At 38.4% G+C, this 21,294-nt stretch overlaps 1 protein-coding gene across 5 annotated transcripts in view; it reads right to left on the bottom strand.

Moving 5' to 3' along the window:
* The window catches only part of MLLT3 (MLLT3 super elongation complex subunit), a 265,987-nt gene extending 255,659 nt beyond the window's left edge, over window positions 1-10,328 (bottom strand). The window contains exons 1-2 of one of the 5 annotated variants that reach the window (XM_077148051.1): window positions 10,033-10,328; window positions 8,441-8,621 (exon numbers count right to left, since the gene is read on the bottom strand). In XM_077148051.1, coding sequence (XP_077004166.1) covers window positions 8,441-8,621; window positions 10,033-10,044 — 193 coding nt within the window. In that variant the 5' untranslated portion in view covers window positions 10,045-10,328. Of the gene's footprint in view, window positions 1-8,440; window positions 8,778-9,547; window positions 9,809-10,032 lie in introns of those variants that run through there. The other 4 variants (XM_077148048.1, XM_077148053.1, XM_077148049.1 and 1 more) reach the window with 4 other exon arrangements.
* Window positions 10,329-21,294: the final 10,966 nt, after the last annotated feature.

The raw sequence follows: 21,294 nt of genomic DNA, 5'->3' as shown, positions 1-21,294 counted from the left end.
TTATTGCTGAACATTTGCCTGCTAATATAAGTGAATAATACTCAATGTTTTAAAAGTAAATATTTACCACCATTTATTATTAGTTACCTTTGACATAGGCATACTTGTGACTCATTGTATCTACATGCAAGATCATTTCACATTTCTAGGCTTGTGATTAAACATAAAATGAGAGGGTAAACAACCATGAATAATCTCAAGGGTCCTTCCAAGTTCTAAAAGCATCTTGAAGGCAGGGACCTCCTCTTTCTCTTATTTACCTGTTTCATGGTTTCTTCACTGTATCATGCAAATATGAATTTGGGTAAGCACATTACCATGCCCACAAATCATATCCTTAATCAAGAACCCTAAAACCTTGTGTATGGCAAATGTGACAAAATGTTGAGCTGCTGGATCTAGGTAATTGGTTGGAAGTTATGCTGGAGATTTCTGTATGGGTTTTGTATTATTTCTGAAACTGTCCTCTAAGTTTGAAATTATTTGAAAATAAAAAGTTAAAAAAAATTGCGAATGGAAAAGATACCACAAATTAGGCTATGAGAAAAAGAAATAAAATGGGACAAGATAGATCTAACACACACAACTAAGGACTGACACCCTCCAAATTACAACAAAAGGACAAACAACCCAATAGTTTGATTTTTTTTTTTAAAGATAAAGGCTATACACAAGAAGTGACTAAAGAGGAAATCCAAATGGTTCAATAAACATATAGAAAACATTCAACCTCTCTAGGAATCAGAGATACAAATGAGAACTAAAAAGATACCATGTTTCAACTAAATATCAAAAAGAAGAAATCTTACAATATCCAATGTTGGAAAGGATCTAGAGAAAATGGTATTCATTCCCTGAGAGAAGATAAACAATCACAGATACTTGGGAGAACTATTTGACAATGTCTAAAACAAATGAAAATGTTCATACCATAACCTAGCAAGTCAAATTCTATGCCTATTGTCCACACTTTCATTCACTTGCACAAGGTAACACAAAGATGTTCACTGATCTAAAATCTAAAGTTGAAAATGACATACATTCCTCAATAGGGGCATAGAAAAGTAAAATACAGAATATATGCCTACACTGAAATACTAAGCAGAACAAATGAAAGGGAATAAACTAGCTCTCTATAGATGAAATGTGGATAGGTTCAAAAAATATATTGTATGGGGAAAGAAGGAAGATGCAAAATTAATTATAAATAAAAATGTTCTTTAATTAGATAGTGGTGTAGTTGCACAACCTTGTGAATATATTAAAACCACTGAACTGTATACCTTAAAAGGGTGAATCTTATGGTGTGCAAATTTTATCTGAATTTTTAAAAACTTATTCACCCAAAATACTATTCATAATGATTTTAAGACAATTTATTATTATTCATAGCAATGTAAATGTATAAATGTACAGAGAAGGAATAGAAGAAAGACTAAAGAATTGAAAGAAAAGGTGAGAAATCATTTAAAAACTATACCTATATTTATATTATTTAATGCCCTAAAATCAAAACAATGGAGTAAATATCATAAGATCTAAACATTTGTTCATTCTTGGCAGCGAGAACTGAATGTAATCATTCTTGGCATTTTCCCGTAATTTTTGAAAAAATTTTAAAAGGCCATGAACTATGAAGAGCACAAAGCAGGCACATCAGCAAAGAAAAGCAAATGGTAAATACATACATACATTTAAAAAAAGATATGTGGCATTACTAATCAAATAAATGCAAATAAGGATGAAGTGTCTTTGCATCTAGTGGATGAGCATGATTTTTTAAAAAACTGCTACCTTCCAATGTTGGCAACCACGTAGAGAAATGGGCAGTCTCCTAATTTTGGGGGAAATAAAAACTGGAACAATTGTTTTGAAGGAAAGCTTGGTAATACATACCAAAACTTAAAATCATTTTACCTTTTGACTCAAGTATCTCCCTTCTGGAAATGTAACATAAAGAAATTATTGGAAAAGCCATAAAAGTGAATGTCAAGGATATTCATCACAGCATTATTGACAAAAAATTAAAACAAACTTAAATGTTCAAGTAAACCATAACAAATCTATATTAAATGTAATATCAAAGTAATTTTTTAAAATGATAGTCCATGATCTCCCATGAAGGGGAATGTTCATTTATACCTTACCCTCAGCTCCTAGAACATAATATATTAGGCACAAAAGAGGTCCAGAAAAGAGTTGTTGAATGAACTGTTAATTTAGAGTTAATATTTCTGTGTATCTATAAAGATACTTACTAAAATATCAATCATGGTTATCTATGGAGAATATTTCAGGCCATTTGTTTCTTTATATTTAAGTAAGTTTTTGTTTTTTGACAATGAACACAGGTTGATAAATTTGGAAAAAACACTATTATCAGTTCCATGTAAAAATTTGAATTTATGGGATTCTTCACAAAGGTTATTCTGTACAATTATGCAATGTGGTTTCCCAATTTCCGTGATATCTATAACCTAAGTTTTAAAAAAGTTACAAATTCCCTTAATCTCAGCAGAGAGCAATTATTTATCTAAGGACTTTTCTTGAATAACTTACACTCCCCCAAAATATGTATTGTACTGTGCACAAGAATAAGGAGAGCTTGAAAATAAAAGAGGATGAAAAATTCAAGCATTAAAATATATGAAAAAGAAATAAAAGAGACACTGACCACACACACATGCACACAAAGCAGAATATTTTTAATGAACATTAATTCATTTACTGAAATAGGAGAATTTCTCTTCTTACATGATAGCTTCTCCTTTGAAGAGTAAATACATGAAAGCATAAAAGCCAAGGAAAAAATATATAGAATTCCAATTCAATATTATTTCCTTTAGGACAGTGTAAAACACAACATTTCAGGGATCAAAAATATTCTAAAATCTGGTCAATGAAAATTAAAGTCCAGTAAAGTTCATTAACATAGCAGGTTCTTGCTTAATCATGCAATTGCCATAATTGTGTTTAATTAGCACTCCTTCCCCAGCCCCCGAACCCCTAGCCCAGCCCCAGTATGTAAGCTTTCTGGGTTCTCTTTTGAAAACTCTTAGACCACTAAGAGGTTAAAAACAAGAAAAGTTTCACATCCTAGAACTGTAAAAGCTGTGTTTGCGTTAAGCAGTGTGGGGATCATCGAATAGATGACCAGAACAAGAGAAAAGGGGCCAACATTAGTCCACAGAAGGCTCTCTGGAAGGAAATTTCAGAAGAGCCAAGAAAAGTAACAAAGGATCTTTAAGGTAAAATCATCAAACTGATTCATATCCTGGCCCTACTACCTCACAAAGAAGTAATTCTAGAGAGAGTCATCTAAAACAATGGATGTAAAAGACCTCTGCATAGTATACATAATCCACCATAAAATGGACAGTGATATTAACCATAAAATATATCCAGTAAAAGCATAAATTTGGATTATCATTTTCTGGGAAAAAAAAACTGTTAGGTAATTGTTACACTGGAATATAACCATACAAATGCCTTGGGAAGATTTACTTCTCCTTCCAATTAATTTATATGTTTATTAGCAATAATAATGGTTTTTAAATCAGTTTTCATTTATTGAGCAATTTCTCTGAGCCAGATAATATGCTAAATATTTATATCAGGAGTTCTGAGTATAGTCCAAGAACACCTAAGGGTCCCCAATACCCTTTTGGGGTCTGGTTTTAGAAAATATTTTTTATTAGAATGTTATATATGTACTGATATATAATGGATTTATTATTGTTATTTTAAAACAAATTAATAAGTAATGTTTTATTTTTCTTTCATTTTCTTTTTTTAAGTAACTTGTTTTAAATGTCTTAACTTTAATTTCTAATATAGTCAATATTAATAGATATAACTTACATAGAAAAAGCTCTTTGGGGGCCTCAATTTTTAAGAGTGCAAAAGGGTCTTAATACCATTAAGTTCGAGAACTGCTGATTTATATATAATCCTCAATTTATGAGGTAAGGATTTTATTCTAATATCATTCCCATAAAGCAATTTAAAAAAGAGACACAGAAGTAACTTGAGGAAAATCACACAAGAAGTCTCTTAAGCTACCACTTGAATACAAAGTTGCCCAACACTAGCTACTCCTCAGAATTAAGCAACAATATCTACCCAAGAAGATTAAAATTTACTTTTAGATAGCTACATGCCAACCCCTGTTTAAAAGGCAATATTCTACATTGATGCTTTACTCTTTGTCTTCTAGTCTTAAAAAATGATGCATGCTTGTTGTAATGTTTTAAATATATACAATTAACATTTTTTAAACCAAACAATATGGGTTCGATTCTCAGAGCCTGCCCATGCCAAAGAAAAAAAAAACACCAAACAATTTTAAATAACCCTCTGTCACCACCAATACAACAAGCACCCACTAAAGAAAACTACTGGTAAGAGTTTGATACCCATTCATGCAGACTTTATTTAAAGACACACATACATTTATTTGTATAAATGCAATCATACTGATTTAGCAACTTGTTTTATTTCATTTAATATCTCTTGAACATCTTCCTGCATTTACAAATAGAGTTACCTCTTTTTATGGATTATCATTACTGAACTGTACCCAACTGAAGACCCTATTTGGTTTGCTCCAAAATTTGTGCTATTACAAAAATAGTCACATAAAAATATGCTATTATTTTTGGGCACTTGCAAAAAAGCCACATCTGTAGGAAAATTCCTAGAAATGAAATTGCTAGGTCAAATGGTATAAGCATTTAAAATATTAATATATTATGCCAAATGCCCTTCAAAAAAGTCCAAACCCAATCTACATTCCCACCAACATCATGTGAGAATTCCAACCATTCAGGTTTTAAGTGCCTGGGAAAATTATGATTTACATTTTTTCAAAATGCCAAGTACCAAAATTGTTCTCATTGGTCATCTTAATTTCATACACTGTGTCAGTGTGATCACCCATCTTCATTTTTTCCTTACACTTTTTAAATGCCTCAGAAGAGAAAATATGCCAAGGGCGCACACAGTATCGTGCAACTGGTAAATGTTCAAATATTAAGACACTCTGATAAAGAGTTATTCAAATTATTTCAGAAGACCATTTAACGCAAATCAGAACTATGCAGTAAAGCTGGGCTCAAACACTTAAATCAAACGAAAGTTGTAAGTGTGGATTTATTAAGCTTTATCTGCCCACTCAAAAGAGTAAGGCTTCAAATAAAAAGCTATCAAATTATAGCAGCGGCCAAATTTGCTTACATAGCATAATAAGCCACAGATTTCGCATCATAAATAACAATGGGACAGATTTCAAAAGTAATGATGGCTGTAATTGGAAAGGAAGTCCACTCAAACTTACATCATACTGAAAATGAAAACATTAATATTTTAAATGAAACATTTGAATGTGATTATTCATTTCAGTCATATCAGACTATTATAAATCTTGGTACTAATAAATAAGATACAGACTTTCTTATAAGTAGATTGTTTAAAAATGCATCATATTCAGACCTACCTATTCCATAATTGCTAATGGATATTCCTAGCTTCATTTTATTAAAATCTCCCTTCTAGGATTTTATGCCTAGCAGTTATAAAATGAAGGTCTCCCATATCTTAGCGACAGAATAAAACCTCATTAATTCAAATCCAATTAGTCACTTCTGAAATAGTATATGTAATTCCCATTAGGCAACAAGTTGAAAATAATATAATTTCTTCCTCTACAAGTTCTCATAATACTACTGTGAAGTAAAGAAATCAACCTGATAATTTGCTTTTTCAAACCAAAGTTTTATAAAACTAGGGACTCATTCATCCTTGTGGATGAATTCCTCTTTAACTGCAAGTTTTCACCTATGTTTATCAGCTACTGTATGTAGAAGTGATTTAACTAGTGGTTATTAACAGCCATTTACAGCTTAGAATTTGTGCATTTCCTTTAAATATCTTGTAACTGAGATTTTTCATAGTCATTTTTGCAGTTTCTCCCATTTCCAATGGGTAAAAATTTACCCCATCATTTATAGATCTACAGTATAACAAAAATAGCACTTTAAACAGTAAGAAGACTAAGAAATTCCTGACGTTGTTATTCTGTGTTTATTCTCATCATTCTGAAAGAACTTATACACCAAAAAAATAAGTTCCAGGATTAAGTGGAATGTTTGGTGCTGCTTGAACTTACAACTAACTATTCCCAATGAACAGAGGTAACCTTCTCTTGCAATCTGAATCATGTGTAATTACAGTATGACAAGGTCTCTCCTGGGCTATGTAAGCTGGCATTTTTCCCAGGACTTGTCACATCATGGAAAGCACACATACAAATAAAAATCCAAAAATAAACATTTTAAAACAATGGCTTACAGGCTGCATAAAAAGAAATCCCACAGTTGAGGATAAAAACTGCGAAGTCCAACCAACAAGCAGACATCTCTCATTAGAGACTTCTCCGAAGACATCACTGTTATCAAGTGGTTTACCACGCCTAGCAACAAATCCCAGGTGTGGGTTATGCTGGCTAGCACCCTCATGTTCCCTTAGGCTGGACAGAAAATCATTAAGTATGGGAAAGAAAGGTGAACCTCACCACACTCACCCACTGAAGCAGAGTAAAAGCTGTGAGATACAGAAAAGGCTGATCATCTTTAATTTCATAATACCAATTTGCTGATTGTTAAAGCACCTAAACAAAGTTACCTCAAGAGCTACTTCTGCAACTGAGTTAATTTTCCTAATACAATAAACATTGCTTTTTCTGTTATGTGTATTTCACCTTGAAGTGTATAGTAGCCAAAGAGTAGTGATAGTGTATATCAAGGATCTTAGAAGGTGGTTTCTTTTGTTTAAACTCCTCTACAATGGCTCTAGAGACGCATGGAAAAAGCAGAATGATTCCAAGAAGCATCATACCCAACCTTATATAGTGACAGAATCTTGACAATACTCATCCTTATCACAGTTTTGAAGAAATATGAAGTATATGATCTCTGACTATATGTTGATATGAAATGCTAACAAATCTAAATGTTATTTCCTATAAGCAGTGCATATTCCTACCCCTCTCTTAGAAGCTGGATGCATTTCTAAATCATCCAACAAAACCCATCAAATTCAGCTGCTCAAGTTTTCAAGAGGAGCCATAAACCAAACCACTAAATGCAAAAACAAACAAACAAACAAAACACCACAATCACCCACAATCCTACTCCCCATTTCACGAGCTCTGGAAACAAAAATAAGCATCAATGCAAACCTCTACCACCTCTAGGCTCTAAGGCACACAGCATTTCTCCTTCCTTTATTCAGTCCCTGAATGTTCAATAATTTCCACGTAGCTCTAAGCAGAATGGATTTATTATGATGTTGCTCTAAGAAACTGCAGGAGTTTTAGATGCCAGTAAAGATTACAGATCAAATGGAAGATAACTACTAACCATTGTGTCGACTTAGATAAATAAACATTCTCCCAAACAAAGCACTTTATTGTGTTGTACTGTTACCTCCACTAATCCAACTAAAACAACTAGACAGAATCTTCCCAGAGGTTGAAGGGAATTGAAACCCGGGTTTCTCAAACGCCCTTTAAATATCTTTTAAAATGACAAATGCTTTCTTTTTTCCAAAACTGTCCTGCCCTTCACAAAAAATGTTTGAGACCTCAGAGGTTGAGTAAGATTATGTAAACCAGACACCAAGGCTAAGAACCAAGGTGGGGAAGGAGGGAAGCAGACGGTATCACACCACCATTCCTCTCAAACTTAGCTTCAACCTTTCCCGGACCTTCTTCCCTGCAGATCACGTTGGGAAGTCACCTGGAACCCAACGCAGCTCAAAATCTAAGGAGCACAAGTGTCATCGCGAGCCAGGGACCAGGAACGAGTAAACCCCCAACTAAATATAAAATCCTGACGGGGCAGGGGAAGAGGACAAGTTGGCTAATACGAAAAGAAGTCTATGGCAACTGGCACCCAGTGCCTCCTACACAGACAGGAAATCAGGGAAGAACCTAAACAGAGTCGACTTCTCAAGAGGGAACAATAACTACACCCAATGCATTCTTAGATAACACAGGTAATTCTCAATTTTTCTAGGAAAAAAAAAGAAGTAAACTGTTTCTTTCCTCCAGTCCCACTCCCCACACCTCCAAATCCAGCAACTAATTAAACCTTCCCCCACAGAACCCGCGGCTATCCCCAGAGGGCCCGCGAGGCCTGGCTTAGGATGAATAAACACAAGACACCTGACAGTCCTTTCTCTGCGGTGACTTTCACGAAGCCCAAGGCGCGCGCACCGAGTCCCGACCCCGCCGCGCCGGCGCCCGCGCACCCGGGTCCCGAGGCTCCGCCGGCGAGTGCGGGGTAGGAGGACCGCCCGCGCGGAGCGACGGTTTCCTCAGTAAGCAAAAACGTTTTGTTTTTTTTTTTTAAATCAGGTCCCTTTTGTATTCAAGCCCTACCTCTTTTTGGCCTAGGAAAGCTTTCGTGCAAGTGGAAGACGACTTTCTCCACAAAGTGCTGTATGTTACTGTGCTCCGGGCCGCGCACGAACACCATCCAGTCGTGGGTGAAGCCCTCCACTGTGGGTTTCTTCCTCACCTGGGCGCGGTGCCCCAGCTCCAGCTTCACCTGCACGGCACACTGCGGGCAGGGGGAGGAGAGTCAGCCGTGAACAACAGGAAGGCGACCGTTCGGCACTGAACATTGAGCCTGACATTTTTTTCCTCCTCGAAACGCACATAAAAGGAAACGGCGGTGCCCTCTGCATTCACGTTTCACGCGCGTGGGCGCGCACGCCCCATGCCCCCAAATACACCCCGCCCGGGCCGGCCCCAGACGCCCAGGGCCCTGCATCCACGCGGATCGCGATTGTAACGGAATGTTACCCCCAATCGGGAAGGGGGTCTAGGGTGAGGGGGAAGAGGGAGAGCACACTCAGCCAAGACAACCACGACAACAAATGCATCGGAAACAAATTAGAAGACAATTAGGAGGCGATGCCGGGGCGATTTCCCGGCGTGGGAGAGAAGGTGGCTGGGACCCAGGGGGGGTTCTGGCGAGCCCCCTTCCCGAAAGTACCGCGGCGACAGGCACACGCCGAGTAAGTCTTTGTGTACGTGTGTGTGTGCGTGCGTGTGGAGCGCAGTGCCAGGCGGAATGGAAACAGCCTCTTCTGATGGGCACAAACTCCCGTGCTCAACAAAAATGAGACGTCGTCACACACGCGCGCGCGCACACACACACACACACACACACACACACGCCTGCAAGAAAACACGCCGAGGCATCCATAACTTAAAGCACCCCGCACCCCCCACCGAAAAGCCCTTGGCAAACGGTGAAGCCAGTCGAACAGAGCCCTCGAAACACACTTCCAAGAGCCAAAGTGGCCCCAAAGTACCTCCCAGCTACCCACAAAAAAATGAAATTCGGAAAGGCAGCGCCGCGAACCGACAGCCACCGAGCCTCTGCTGCGCACAGCCCGGCGCGGGTGCAAAGTTGCGATCCGCCCCGCCGCTGTCAGCCCGCACACTCCCGCTCAGACACGCGCGCCGCGGAGAACGCACCATCGTAGCGCCTCGCGGAGGTGCGGCCGCCGAGGCTGCTCGCCGAGTCCCCGGACTCTGCCCGCGGCTCCCGGCGGCGGCGGCGGCTGAAATATGGCTGAGTTATTATTCGCCTCCTTCCACCGTGTGTGTGTGTGAGTGCGCGCGTGTGAGCGAGAGGGAGTGTGTGAGTGCGCTTCTTGCGCTTGCAAAGAGGCGAGGAGGGAGGGAGGCGCGGGGGGTGGAGAGGCGATTGTGAGTGTGTATATGTGTGTGTATGTGTGCGTGTGTGTGTGTGTGTGTGTGCGCGCGCGCCGGGGGGGGGGGGTGGACGAGGGAGGGGAGTGGAGGCTGAGGGAGAGGCAGGCAGCAGCTCCCTCAAGCCGTACCAACCTTTCTCTAATTGGAACCGCGGAGCGCTGGCGCTGTCTGGGCTGCGGTGGCGGCGCAGAGCGAGGGAGGAAGGGGAGGGAAGGGCCTTTTATTATTATTTTGCGTGTACTTACCGAGCTAGCCATGCCTGGGGGCCCGGAGGTTTGCTGGGGTGTTGTGTGGTACCCCCTCCCCCGCCCCCCCCCTCAGCTGTAATTCATGAAGAGGCTGCTATGAATGAGAGCGCGCCCAAGAGCGGAGGGTAGATGGCGGACATTCTCTGTCTTCCCCCCCCCCCACCCCCCGCACTCGCTTGCTCGCTCGCTCGCTTGCTCGCTTATTAAACTCAGCCCCAAAAGCAAAAGCAGCAGCAGCAGCAGCTCCAGGGCCAGAGGATGAGATTCCGGAGCATGCGCGCAGGCGCCTGACACCGGGGCTCCGAGCCTCACTGGGCGAAGGGAGGGCGCGGGAGCGGGGCGGATCGCGCGGGGAGGCCGACCGAGCGAGCCAGGGGGAGCTCGAAAGAGCCAATCACAGGCCACCTCCCGAAGCCCAGCGGCCGGCACCACCACACTGGAACTCCTCGCTTAAAGTCACAGGTTCCTGCTGGGGGAGGGCGTAGAGAGGGGGGCAGGGAGGGGGCGCCGAAGTGGTGAGTGCGGCCAGCTGGGGAGCCATCCAGCCCCTGTGTAAACTCCGCTCGTCCTACAATAAAAAACGGATTAAAACTGCTGGAATGTAAGCCACTGCCTGGAGCCCCCAGCAGCAGCTTACCGGGTGTTAAATCAAGTCTTCGGTGTTAGGTAGCTTCGCTATCCACCACGTATTTTTGTGGTTTTGTGCTATAAAGGCAAGAATTCATATCCAAACAAACTTATTTAAAGAGAGAGAGTAATGCCAACCTTACAAATAAGCGTCAAAATTAGCAGTCCCCTGAACCCCTTCCCATGCACCCACCCACCACCCCACTCCTCGCATTCTCCCACTGCCACCACAAATTTTTAAGGGAAATGAACAGGAGAGAAACAAGACTGCTATTTCCTTCCACGGGAACGCCTCCCGCTTTGGTAGTCGCCGGCTGGGAGGCATCACAAAGAGGTGCCCAGGTGAAGGCGAGACACCTGGGAGTGCCCGGTGCAGCCCCTAGGGGACCAGGCTGGGAGTTGTTTTCTTCGGGAAGCTTCCTCTGCTGACAGCCTCCTTGCTGGATTGCATCAGAATGTGGAGAACTGTCCTCTGAGGACTCGCTGGGCAACTGAGAGTCTTAAAATAGATAAAGTTAATACTGACTGTAATGTGCATAAATTGGATTATAATCTTTAGGCGTATTGGTGAGAGCCAACGTAATCCATCTGCGGGTATTAATCCTGTTAGGCTCCTGGGTGACAACCAGTCGCAGGAGTGTTCCCAGAGTCGCGCTCCTGTAATTGTTGCCACTCTGGTTGTATTTGGTCTCAGTGGCCCAGGGCAGACGAGAGCGACCGTGCGTGGGGCGGAGGGAAGAGTATTGACTAGTTTCCTCCAGAAACGTAGACAACCTTTAAGACAGGAAACGGATAAGATCTAGACGATTGATTTGAAAGTGAAAAAGGGGTGTGGCTTTGGTTCGTTAAAGATCCTTGTATCTTCCCAGCCCTGATTACTTTGTGTGTGTGTGTGCCGTCTTTCTTTTCTCCCTTTCTCCCCTGCTTCCCACCCCTCTCTGAACCGTTCCTTGGGGTTCATTCTCTTTTTCCTGCCTTCCCTGTTCACTTGCCTCTCTTCCCCTTTCTGGATCGACTTTCTTACATCTTTTCCTTTTCTTTCCTAAAACCACAAAAGCAAATTGCCTCGATTCTTGGATTGAGGAGAGCCGAGACGCGGGAAAGAGATTACATGGGACATCCTGGGTCCCAGCTGATAATTTTCAGTTCTCACGAAAAGCTAATGGAAATCAGATCGAACATCTACGGGCCAACTTTAATTTCCAATCCAGCCAGCCTCCAACTAGGATAAATCGAACCTCTAAAACTGATACTCCCGCCACTTTCTTACAACCAAGAAAACTTCTCTAGGTCGAAGACCCCAATTCCTTCCATCCTTCTACAGGGTGGAGAAAACTAGTGAGGAGAGAGTGTGATCCAAGTCCAAAGGCTTATATTTTTTAAATGACACATGTGGATAGACGCGTATCATCTTGTAGGTGTGTGTGTAGGGGTGTGTGTAATGTGTTTACAAACAGGCAATCTGTGTATGTAGTATCTACGTGAAGGTGAGCTTACTCTGTATTATTAATCTTTTGATAAAATAATCAAAATGGAGAGAAAGAAGTCTTTTGGAATAAGATTGGAAACGGAAGGTTTTCTGAATCTGCCATTAGTAAAATCATTTCTTGTAAAACGGTAATCATAAGGCAGCAAGTGTAGCTCATGGCACAGGTGAAAAACAACCCGATTTCCCGTTTCAGTTTAATTTAATTTGGCTAACTTCTTCCAGTGCAGCCGGCTTTGCTTGGGTTCTCTCTATAACCCATGCTCGCGCCAAGGGACTGATGTCTCCTTTTTGAATTTTGTGTTTGTGAAATTCAGACTTATTCCAGTACTCAAAAACAAGCCATAGAGTCAGAGAGGGTCTTTTCCCACATGTCCTTCTTTCTCAAAGAATACTCTTAATACCGAATGTAGGGTATTTCCCAATCTCCAGACCCTGGGAGTTTAGATTCGTCAGTAGATGGCGCACCGAGCCCTTCCACGGCCGTCCTTATGTGACCTCTTTACAACAAAAAGATCTGAAGAGCGGTAAAGAAATACACACACACACACACACACACACACGCATACAACCTGAATCTTCTAGATTCAACTTTTGAGCAAAGAAATTTATTCCAGTCTTTCCATTTATTATTTATAGCTTAATTAACAAAATGACTACTAGTTAAAAGCGATCAAAACAAAGAACCAAAAAGATTAATTTCATGTCCAAGCACCTCAGGAGATCTTACCTTTTAAATGAGGCGCGAATGTGAGAAACAAACTTTTGGGCACTTGAAAATGTCATTATAGAAATGTATTGCAAGTTAGGTTTAACTTAAACTTCATACTAACTTAAAAAATAAAAATAAAAAAAATGCAAGTGATGAGTGATAAAATCATCCATTTTTCCAAAGTGTAAATTATCTTACCAAAATTCTTACCATAGCATGGCACAGTATGAAGTACCATGGAGTTAATCTTAAGGAACAGAAATGAAAAGCATTTAACATCTTCATATCAAATAAAAAGTGATATGAATAAAAGGAGAGTGCTTTGCACAGATCTTAAACCCTGATCACCACCACCAATGCTTTTGCATCACTACCTCCATCATTTTAGCTGCAGGCTTTTTATTTGCAATTGTTTTGTTTAGTTTGGAGGTTTCAAGCAGGACATAATGAGGGCCCTTAAAAAGTACTTATGGCATTCAGGAGCAGTTTATTTTTAACAGAATTTTATCTATTTATTTGTTACAGTAGATTATTGATAAATTCAAATATTCAAACCAATAAAAATTAATCATTGCTCCTCCTTTGCTGTAAGGATCTTGGAGGGAGGGGAAGAACTTGTATGGGAAAAAAAAACTAGATCAACTGACACACTAAAAAGACATTTTGCAAAAATTAGACACAGAATAATTAGGGGCTTTTCCTATAGTGTTGTACTTTATCTCTGTACTTCATATTTTCGTTCACCAAATATGGTATATCACCAATTCCACGTGCCAGACAGAATCAAGCACTAAGAATATAAGAATGACAGGGTTTCTCTTGTCACAGCACTTAAAACCCAAGGAAGTAAAGGGCCTGTGGCTGTTCATTGTGCCATGATTGTCCTTGCAATTTTGCTGTAAGTTTGAAATTTTTTCAAATAAAAATATTTTTAATTAAAAAAAAACTCAAGGGAAAAGTTTTCACCAAAATAATTTCTTTTCTTTTTTTTTTTTTTTAATTTCATGATACCTAAATCTGAGATGGAGCTGTGTGTCACACAAAAGAAACAGCATAGAAAATTGTCATCAACAGCCCAAAGCCAAGAAAAACTGTGGCATAAGATTCAAAGCCAGGAATCATTGCCTTCATTTCCATCTTTCAATATATTTATATCTTTCTTTGCAACAGCAGCTACTTCCTAATTTCTTTTTCCTTGATCTGAAGTATATTCTATATTCACCTCAATCCAGCTCTTTGAGGGAAAAAAAAACACACCTCACAATGAAATAAAGCTTACCAAGTGTTTTCAAGATAATGAGCATATTTTCTTAGTTGAGACTATCTCCCCATTTCTTACAGAAATTTTTGGTTCAAGAAGTTACATTTTTTGAGCATTTTATTTAATTCATGATTCTGGGACAGTAAGAATCATTACTACTTTGAAGAAAAAACAAAACAATTGTTTGATATCCACTTAAGCAACTAGTACAAGACTATTTCCAGAGATAAGAAATACACAGAACTCTTTCAACCGCCAGAGCCTCTTCATGTGTAAATTATTCCAGGAGTAATTTAAGCAATGTGCTTATACATTCAGAAGACAAGTGTGTCTCCACAGTAATAATTTATTAATTTAGTGGGCTGTAACCCTAATTTAATAAATAGCACCTCAAAGCCTGGAAAATAATCAAGGATATTATGTAAGACCAACAATATGAAACAAGGTGAACATTGGGGTTTAGTTAATATAATGTGATTGAAAATATCTTCCTAATATACACAGGAACCCCAGTTAGATATTTATAGGTAAAATACGTATTAAATTGAAAGTGCATGCCATAAAACAGTCTATAAAATAGATCGTTTTACTATTTCCTTAGGTATCTCTGGCATCTCTTCAAAGGCTAGTGCACAATTTTCCATATTTCTTTACATAACGATTTGACATCTTTGATTTTCAACAGAAGTTCTATTTTCATATGTGATCTCATCTCTCTCATTCACATATGATGAATAGGAAATTAAAATAATCACTTTATTCAAAAATCATAAACTATATTTTGCCTTATCTGGGAAAAATGGAAAAACAACATAGGCATATAAACTAATGTAGACAGTTAAACTTCTGTTAAAAATATAAAAGAAACTTAGAAGAAATTATTTCCTTCCATGTACTAAATGGTCTGACAGTGGCTTGAAAATAATACTAAGCCTCTAAGAAGTGAGTGATTTACTACCTTCTGGTGAGATCAAGTATCCTTGTTGGGTTAAGCTATTTACAGTCAGCTCTGAATAATCCATGAGTATATTATTCACTTTGTAGATAATCCACAATGACACAATTTATGTGTGTGGTTTTTGAAAAATATAAATTCATGTGGGAAGCAGTTTTTTTAACTATACAAAATGCACATGACATCTTTGGAGTCCCAGTTTTTGTTTTGTTTTTTTAATTTAGTAGTTTGTCATCCCCGATGTTGAGTGCTTTGGCAAAATGTATTTCTTTTAATGTAGGTAGTAGGAAGCAATACAATTGATAGAAAAGATGCAAATTGATTCAACACAGTGTGCTGAATCAAAATAACTTCTGGAGGCTATTACTAATAATAGTTCTATTATGTGTTCTCTATGAAGTCAAGTAAGGGAGTTAGTAAAGGAACTTTATTGGTAGCAATTTTGGGAAAATATCAAATTGTAACAAGGAGATAAAAATCACTTATGAATAGCAAAAGATTTTATTTCTATACAATTTGATACTTAATATTTGTTGTTTCAATTTTTTGTTTTATGTTTCATGACTTTGACATTTTGGCTTCATTATTAATTCAGTAGGTTCAATTAACTTTTATTGGCTGTCCATTGAAGGTCCTTTAAAGTAAAGATACAAATATAGGATACCTCTAACACTCTCATTTATTTAAAGGCATTTCATCATTATTGCCTGAGGGGTGATAGGTTGGTACAACAAAGGAAAGCTGTTATTAAGAACTTGTACCTCTCTTTGAGAAAGAGAGGTTACAAAGAATATTGAGAATACTTCCAAATTAAAATTTCATTTTCAAGGGCTCCAACTTGTTAAATATGAGACAATTTGAGCCTCAAAAGAAAAATCTATGAGTCTATAATGATTCTTAAAAAACAATGGGTTGAGTTTCTCCTTACAGAAAAACATACTAGTATATGTAAAAGGAAGGATGGAATTAGAAAAATCATCTGTCATAAGAATATCAAAACTTTTGTGTGCTGCCTTGGTATCCATCTCACTTCAGCTAGACCACTAGCCTCAACACCAACCTTTGGCCTAGATAATGAACATCTTTAAAGCCCCGGGGGACAAACTTCCCCAGAGCTCAACCCCAAGTCTGTGGCCACCACCCACACCACCCACATACTTCACCCAAACCACAGCTGGTCCCAAATGATAAGCTCACCAGCCCTACCACCCTCAGACCCTGCAATCCCTTTACCTTTCAGCGTGTATTTGCTTTAAATTAACCAAGTCTCGACTTCATGGGGAATCTACTAACCTCCACCCCTGGGCCACAGTAAAGAACACGAGCCCGTGGGTCCCTGTTGCTGTGTGCTCCCCACCTGGTAACTGACCTTCTCAAACCCAATATGCTTTTAGGTGACCCTCGTGGCACCCCTCTACTGGGATCTGCGCCATAAACTATCTTTTCTCATGTATTATTGTCTCCAGTTCCCATTGTATTGTACCTGATCTTCCCCAGACCCAAATGTAAAATCTGACTTAACTAATTCAAAACATCACCATTTTGTGGTCTCCTGGGCATTAATGGATTTACACAAGGCTCATCAATATATGCTGAAGGTAATGAGTGCATGTTTTTTGGAGAATGCAATACATCACTCCATAAATTACATATTAATTATAAAGAAATAAAGGGATCTGTACAGTGGAGAAATCTGCTGGACATCACTTAGAGTGATCGAACTTAACATCACTGATAATGGGAAGAGCTGACATCACGTGCCTCTCGATGTGATGTAATAATAAGCATACTATGTCACCTATGTAGTATTCCCAACAAAAGCATTTAACCTTAATCCAATTGTGAAGAAGAAATCAGACAAATTCAGGTTGTGTGGGACATTCTACAAGATAACCGGCCTGGACTCTGCAAAAATATCAATGCCATAAGAGAAAAAAATAGTGAGAGATTGTTCCAAGTTAAAGGAGGCTAAAGAAACATAACAACTAAGTAATGTTTACTACTTGATTGAAACCTAGACCCAAAACCAAACAAATAAACAAACAGACAAAAGAAATAGCCTAAAGGAAATCGTGGGGCAATTGGGGGAATGTGAATATGCACTGAATATTAGATGATACTATTGTATCAAGCCTAAATTTCTCAGATGTACTAATTGTATTGTGGTTTTATATGAGACTCTCCTAGTCCTTAGATACTACATGCTGAATTCAGTGTTTGGGAAGAATTGTCTTGATGTCTATAACTTGCTCTCAAGTAGATCAATCCAAATTATAATAAATAAATAAACGTAGAAAGAGAGAAAGCAAGTGAATTGAAGTGATTATTGTACTATCTTTTCTGTAGTTTGTATTTTTTTCAAAATATACGTTTTAGGTAAAAAATTGATCCTCGAGATTCAGAACTAATTTCTGAAGTCACAACTCTGTGTTTCTTCAGTAGTATTTATTTTTGTGTCTATGAAAAGTGCTTAACAAGGAAAAAGTAGGGATAATGGAGAGAGAAAACATTACAATAGAAAGGGTTTTATTTTATTTTTAAGTGAAGATAGAGGGTTAGAATTTTCTTTCTTTTGTTATTTGAGTCTTCACACATTTTGTGTTTTCTCCCTTCTGCCTGCCACCAAATTTGATAAGGAATTATAGTAATGTGATTAGCTTTTGGTTGACTATGTTTGAGGTTAGTGTCTTTGGTAAGTTCCAAGAGGGATCAAGACACCAGACCTGGTTTAGCATGCCCTGCTGAATCGGTGACAATATTTTCATGTGAATGTTCTTTCAAAAGTAGATACTGTGTGTGAAAGGTTTCCCTCATGAGATTACAGCAATTTAAAGGTCATTCAGTTCCACAGACTGCTGAATTGTGCCCCATTAAGCATTTCTCAAAAAGAAGTGTGTTTTTAATAGCATTCAAGGACTGCCAATATCAGCATTGTCTAACTTAGAAAGATTTTTTTTTTCATGGCTTTTATCACTGACCCGGTGTATAATGCACTGACTTTCCTTTTTTATTGCTCAAGGGCAGCTGGATGAGTAGCCTTGGCTCATTTAAAAACCATCTAATGCTTTTGTTCCCAGTTAATATTTTCTTTAAAGGTCACCTACCTCTGACACCTATCAGGTTAGCCCTTCTCAGAATCAGGAATAGGACATTTTCTTGATCAAGTGCAGCCAATGCGATGTCTAAAGATTGGCCAGCCACTTTGAACAAATAGCAAATTAACAGAATGCTCATTTTAGGCCCACGATCCTTATGGGGAATATTTTTTTTGAGGAATATACACAGACATACAGTTCAACCATATTACATAGTCAGTGGCTCACAATATCATCACATAGTTGTGTATTCGTCACTATGATAATTTTTAGAACATGTGCATCACTCCAGAAAAAGAAATTTAAAAAGAAGAAAAAAGATCTCATACATCCCATACTCTTTACCCCTTCTCTCATTGACCCAGAGTATTTTAATCTATGCAATTTAAAATATATATATTTTTTAATTGACAAATCTTCATACACATACAGTCCAACCACATTATACAATCAATGGCTCACAATATCGTCACAGAGTTGTGTACTCATCACCATGATCGTTTTTAGAACATTTGCACCACTCCAGGGAAAAAAATAAAAAGAAAACACTCATACATCCCATACCCCAACCCCTCCCTCTCATTGACTACTAGTATTTCCATCTACCCAATTTATTTTACCTCTTATTCCCCTATTATTTATTTTTTTAGCCATATTTTTTTACTCATCTGTCCATACCCTGGATAAAAGGAGCATCAGACACAGGTTTTTACAATCACACAGCCATATTGTAAATGCTATATAGTTTATACAGCCTTCTTCAAGAATCAAGGCTACTGGAACACAGTTCAACAGCTTCAGGTACTTCCCTCTAGCCACCTCAACACACATAAACAAAAAATGATATATATATAATGTGCACGAATAATCTACAGGATAACCTCTCCACTTTGTTTGAAATCTCTCAACCACTGAAATTTTATTTTGTTTCTCTCTTCCCCATTTTGATCAAAAGACTTTCTCATTCCCATGATACTGGGTCCCAGCTCATCCCTGGGAGTCAGGTCCCACATTGCCAGGGAGATTTACTTCCCTGGGAGTCATGTCCCATGTAGGGGGGGGAGGGCAGTGAGTTCACCTGCTAAGTTGGCTTAGAGAGAGAGCCAATATCTGAGCAACATAAGAGGTTCTCTGGAGGTGATTCTTGGACATAATAATAAACAGGCTTAGCTTCCCCTTTGCAGATACACGCTTCATAGGGGCGAGCCCCAAGATTCAGGGCTCAGTCTATTGAATTGGTTGTTCCCATTGCTTGTGAGAATATCAGGAATTTCTAATACGGGGAAGTTGAAAATTTCCAGCTTTCTCCCCAGTCCCTCCAGGGAATTTTTAAAATACTTTTTTGTCCTCTGCCCAAAGTACTCTGGGATATATTGGGGCATCACACTAATCTGTACAAACCAACAAGATCTCACACCCTATTCAAGATTCCATGTACTCAATGGTGTTCAAGTAAACTGACCATACAAGTTAAACTACATAATGTGCTACCCAAAATTAAAATTTTGCACCAAATAAACATCTCTCCCTTTGTTCTCACACAGAGGTTGAAGTCTTAAAATATGGGCCATAGCATCCTTTACCCAGTATTCTGATTTACCTTAATCCTATCTAGACCAACTTCATTCACATCTCTAGATAAAGTCTGATCAGCTTTTTAGACAGTTGCTGAATGGGGTAATGCTGACTTTCATAGCTTCAGTGCTCTAACTTTGAGACTCTGGTGTCACATAAATACCTAATGGGGAATTTTTGCCAGCAGGGTAACAGAGAGATGAATGTGGAAAGAATGGATAAAACAGGAACATGGTAGAGAGCTGTGTCCTTTCTAACCTTGGGAGAGAATGCACAAAGACGCCACTCATTCCTTAAAATGCCTGTCAGGTGTAGAGAAGGTCAATGAGCAAATTCTGTGGGGAAAAAAACTACAGATCCAAATAAGGAACACATAAATAAGAAAAATCCAAACAACTTTAAGAAAAAAAATCCAATGAGACCAGAAATCAAAATGTATGAGAAGTATAAATATAATAACTGTATTGTGGAAATTTCGTTTTTTACTTTAAGTCCAAAGCTTTTAGAGACTGATTTTGTTTTTTTTTTTCAATAACCCCAATGTGGAAACTATAATTTCATATAATATATTCCATATAGTTTCTCAATTAATTACTTATTATACTGTGGTTCTTACCCAAGTAATAATTACAGAGTAATTTTTTTTTTACTCTGTAAATAAAAGGCACCAAAAGGCCTCTTAACCTTCCCTTCAATTGAGACTTTTAATTCTTTTATACAACCTTATATTTAAAATGATATACAAGGCCTGTCGTATGCCAGGCATTTTGATTAGAGATCTAATGTGATAGTCTGGCTTTGAGCCAAAACTAAAGTTGAGCCTTAAGGCAGTGATCATATGCACATGGCAGGAAAAATATATAAAGAGAGATTCCATGTCATAACACAAAATATTCCAAGTTATTTTGTCTTCCTTGACTTACTAACTTGGAGCAAATTTTTTAGCTTGACATTCAAGGCTTGGTTTTTTGTTGTTTTATTTTGGGGAGAATGGGAAGAAGTTGCAATTCCCCTGATCATAATTAGAAAGTAAAACTGGCAATTGCCATACTAATGGATGATATTGCTTTACTCTCACCAATCTGTAAAACTATTGATGGAATATATTAGAAAAATCTGAAACAAAACAATAACTAGTTTCACTAGCATCGTTGATTTATTTAACAAATATTTATTGTTACACCTATTATGTGTAAACATAAGCAGGATTAAAACTTTGCAACTTGAAATAAAATTCTATGGAAAGATAATTTGGGTGGAGTGGCATTGGTTAAAGGAGAGACAGATAAAGATAAGAGAAAGAGAAGGCACAGGAAAGAAATCTTTGGATGTATGTAGAGAAATAAGAAAATCTGTAAAAAGGCAACATCCTATTGAAAAACTTGCAAGTATTTGGCATTTGAATTCCTTGGGATGATACATTTCCTGTAATAAATCCACTTTTTAAATAACAAGAAACAATATGATTAAGATATTATAGGCACAGTTAGAATTTCATAACAACACAGGATTCTGTCTTCACCAACTAATACCATCAAGTTGTACCAA

The sequence above is a fragment of the Tamandua tetradactyla genome, chromosome 2 (genome assembly GCF_023851605.1).
Source record: "Tamandua tetradactyla isolate mTamTet1 chromosome 2, mTamTet1.pri, whole genome shotgun sequence".
Lineage (NCBI taxonomy): Eukaryota > Metazoa > Chordata > Mammalia > Pilosa > Myrmecophagidae > Tamandua > Tamandua tetradactyla.
The sequence above is the reverse complement of the archived record's forward strand: the minus strand, read 5'-3'. Positions and strand labels throughout refer to the sequence as shown.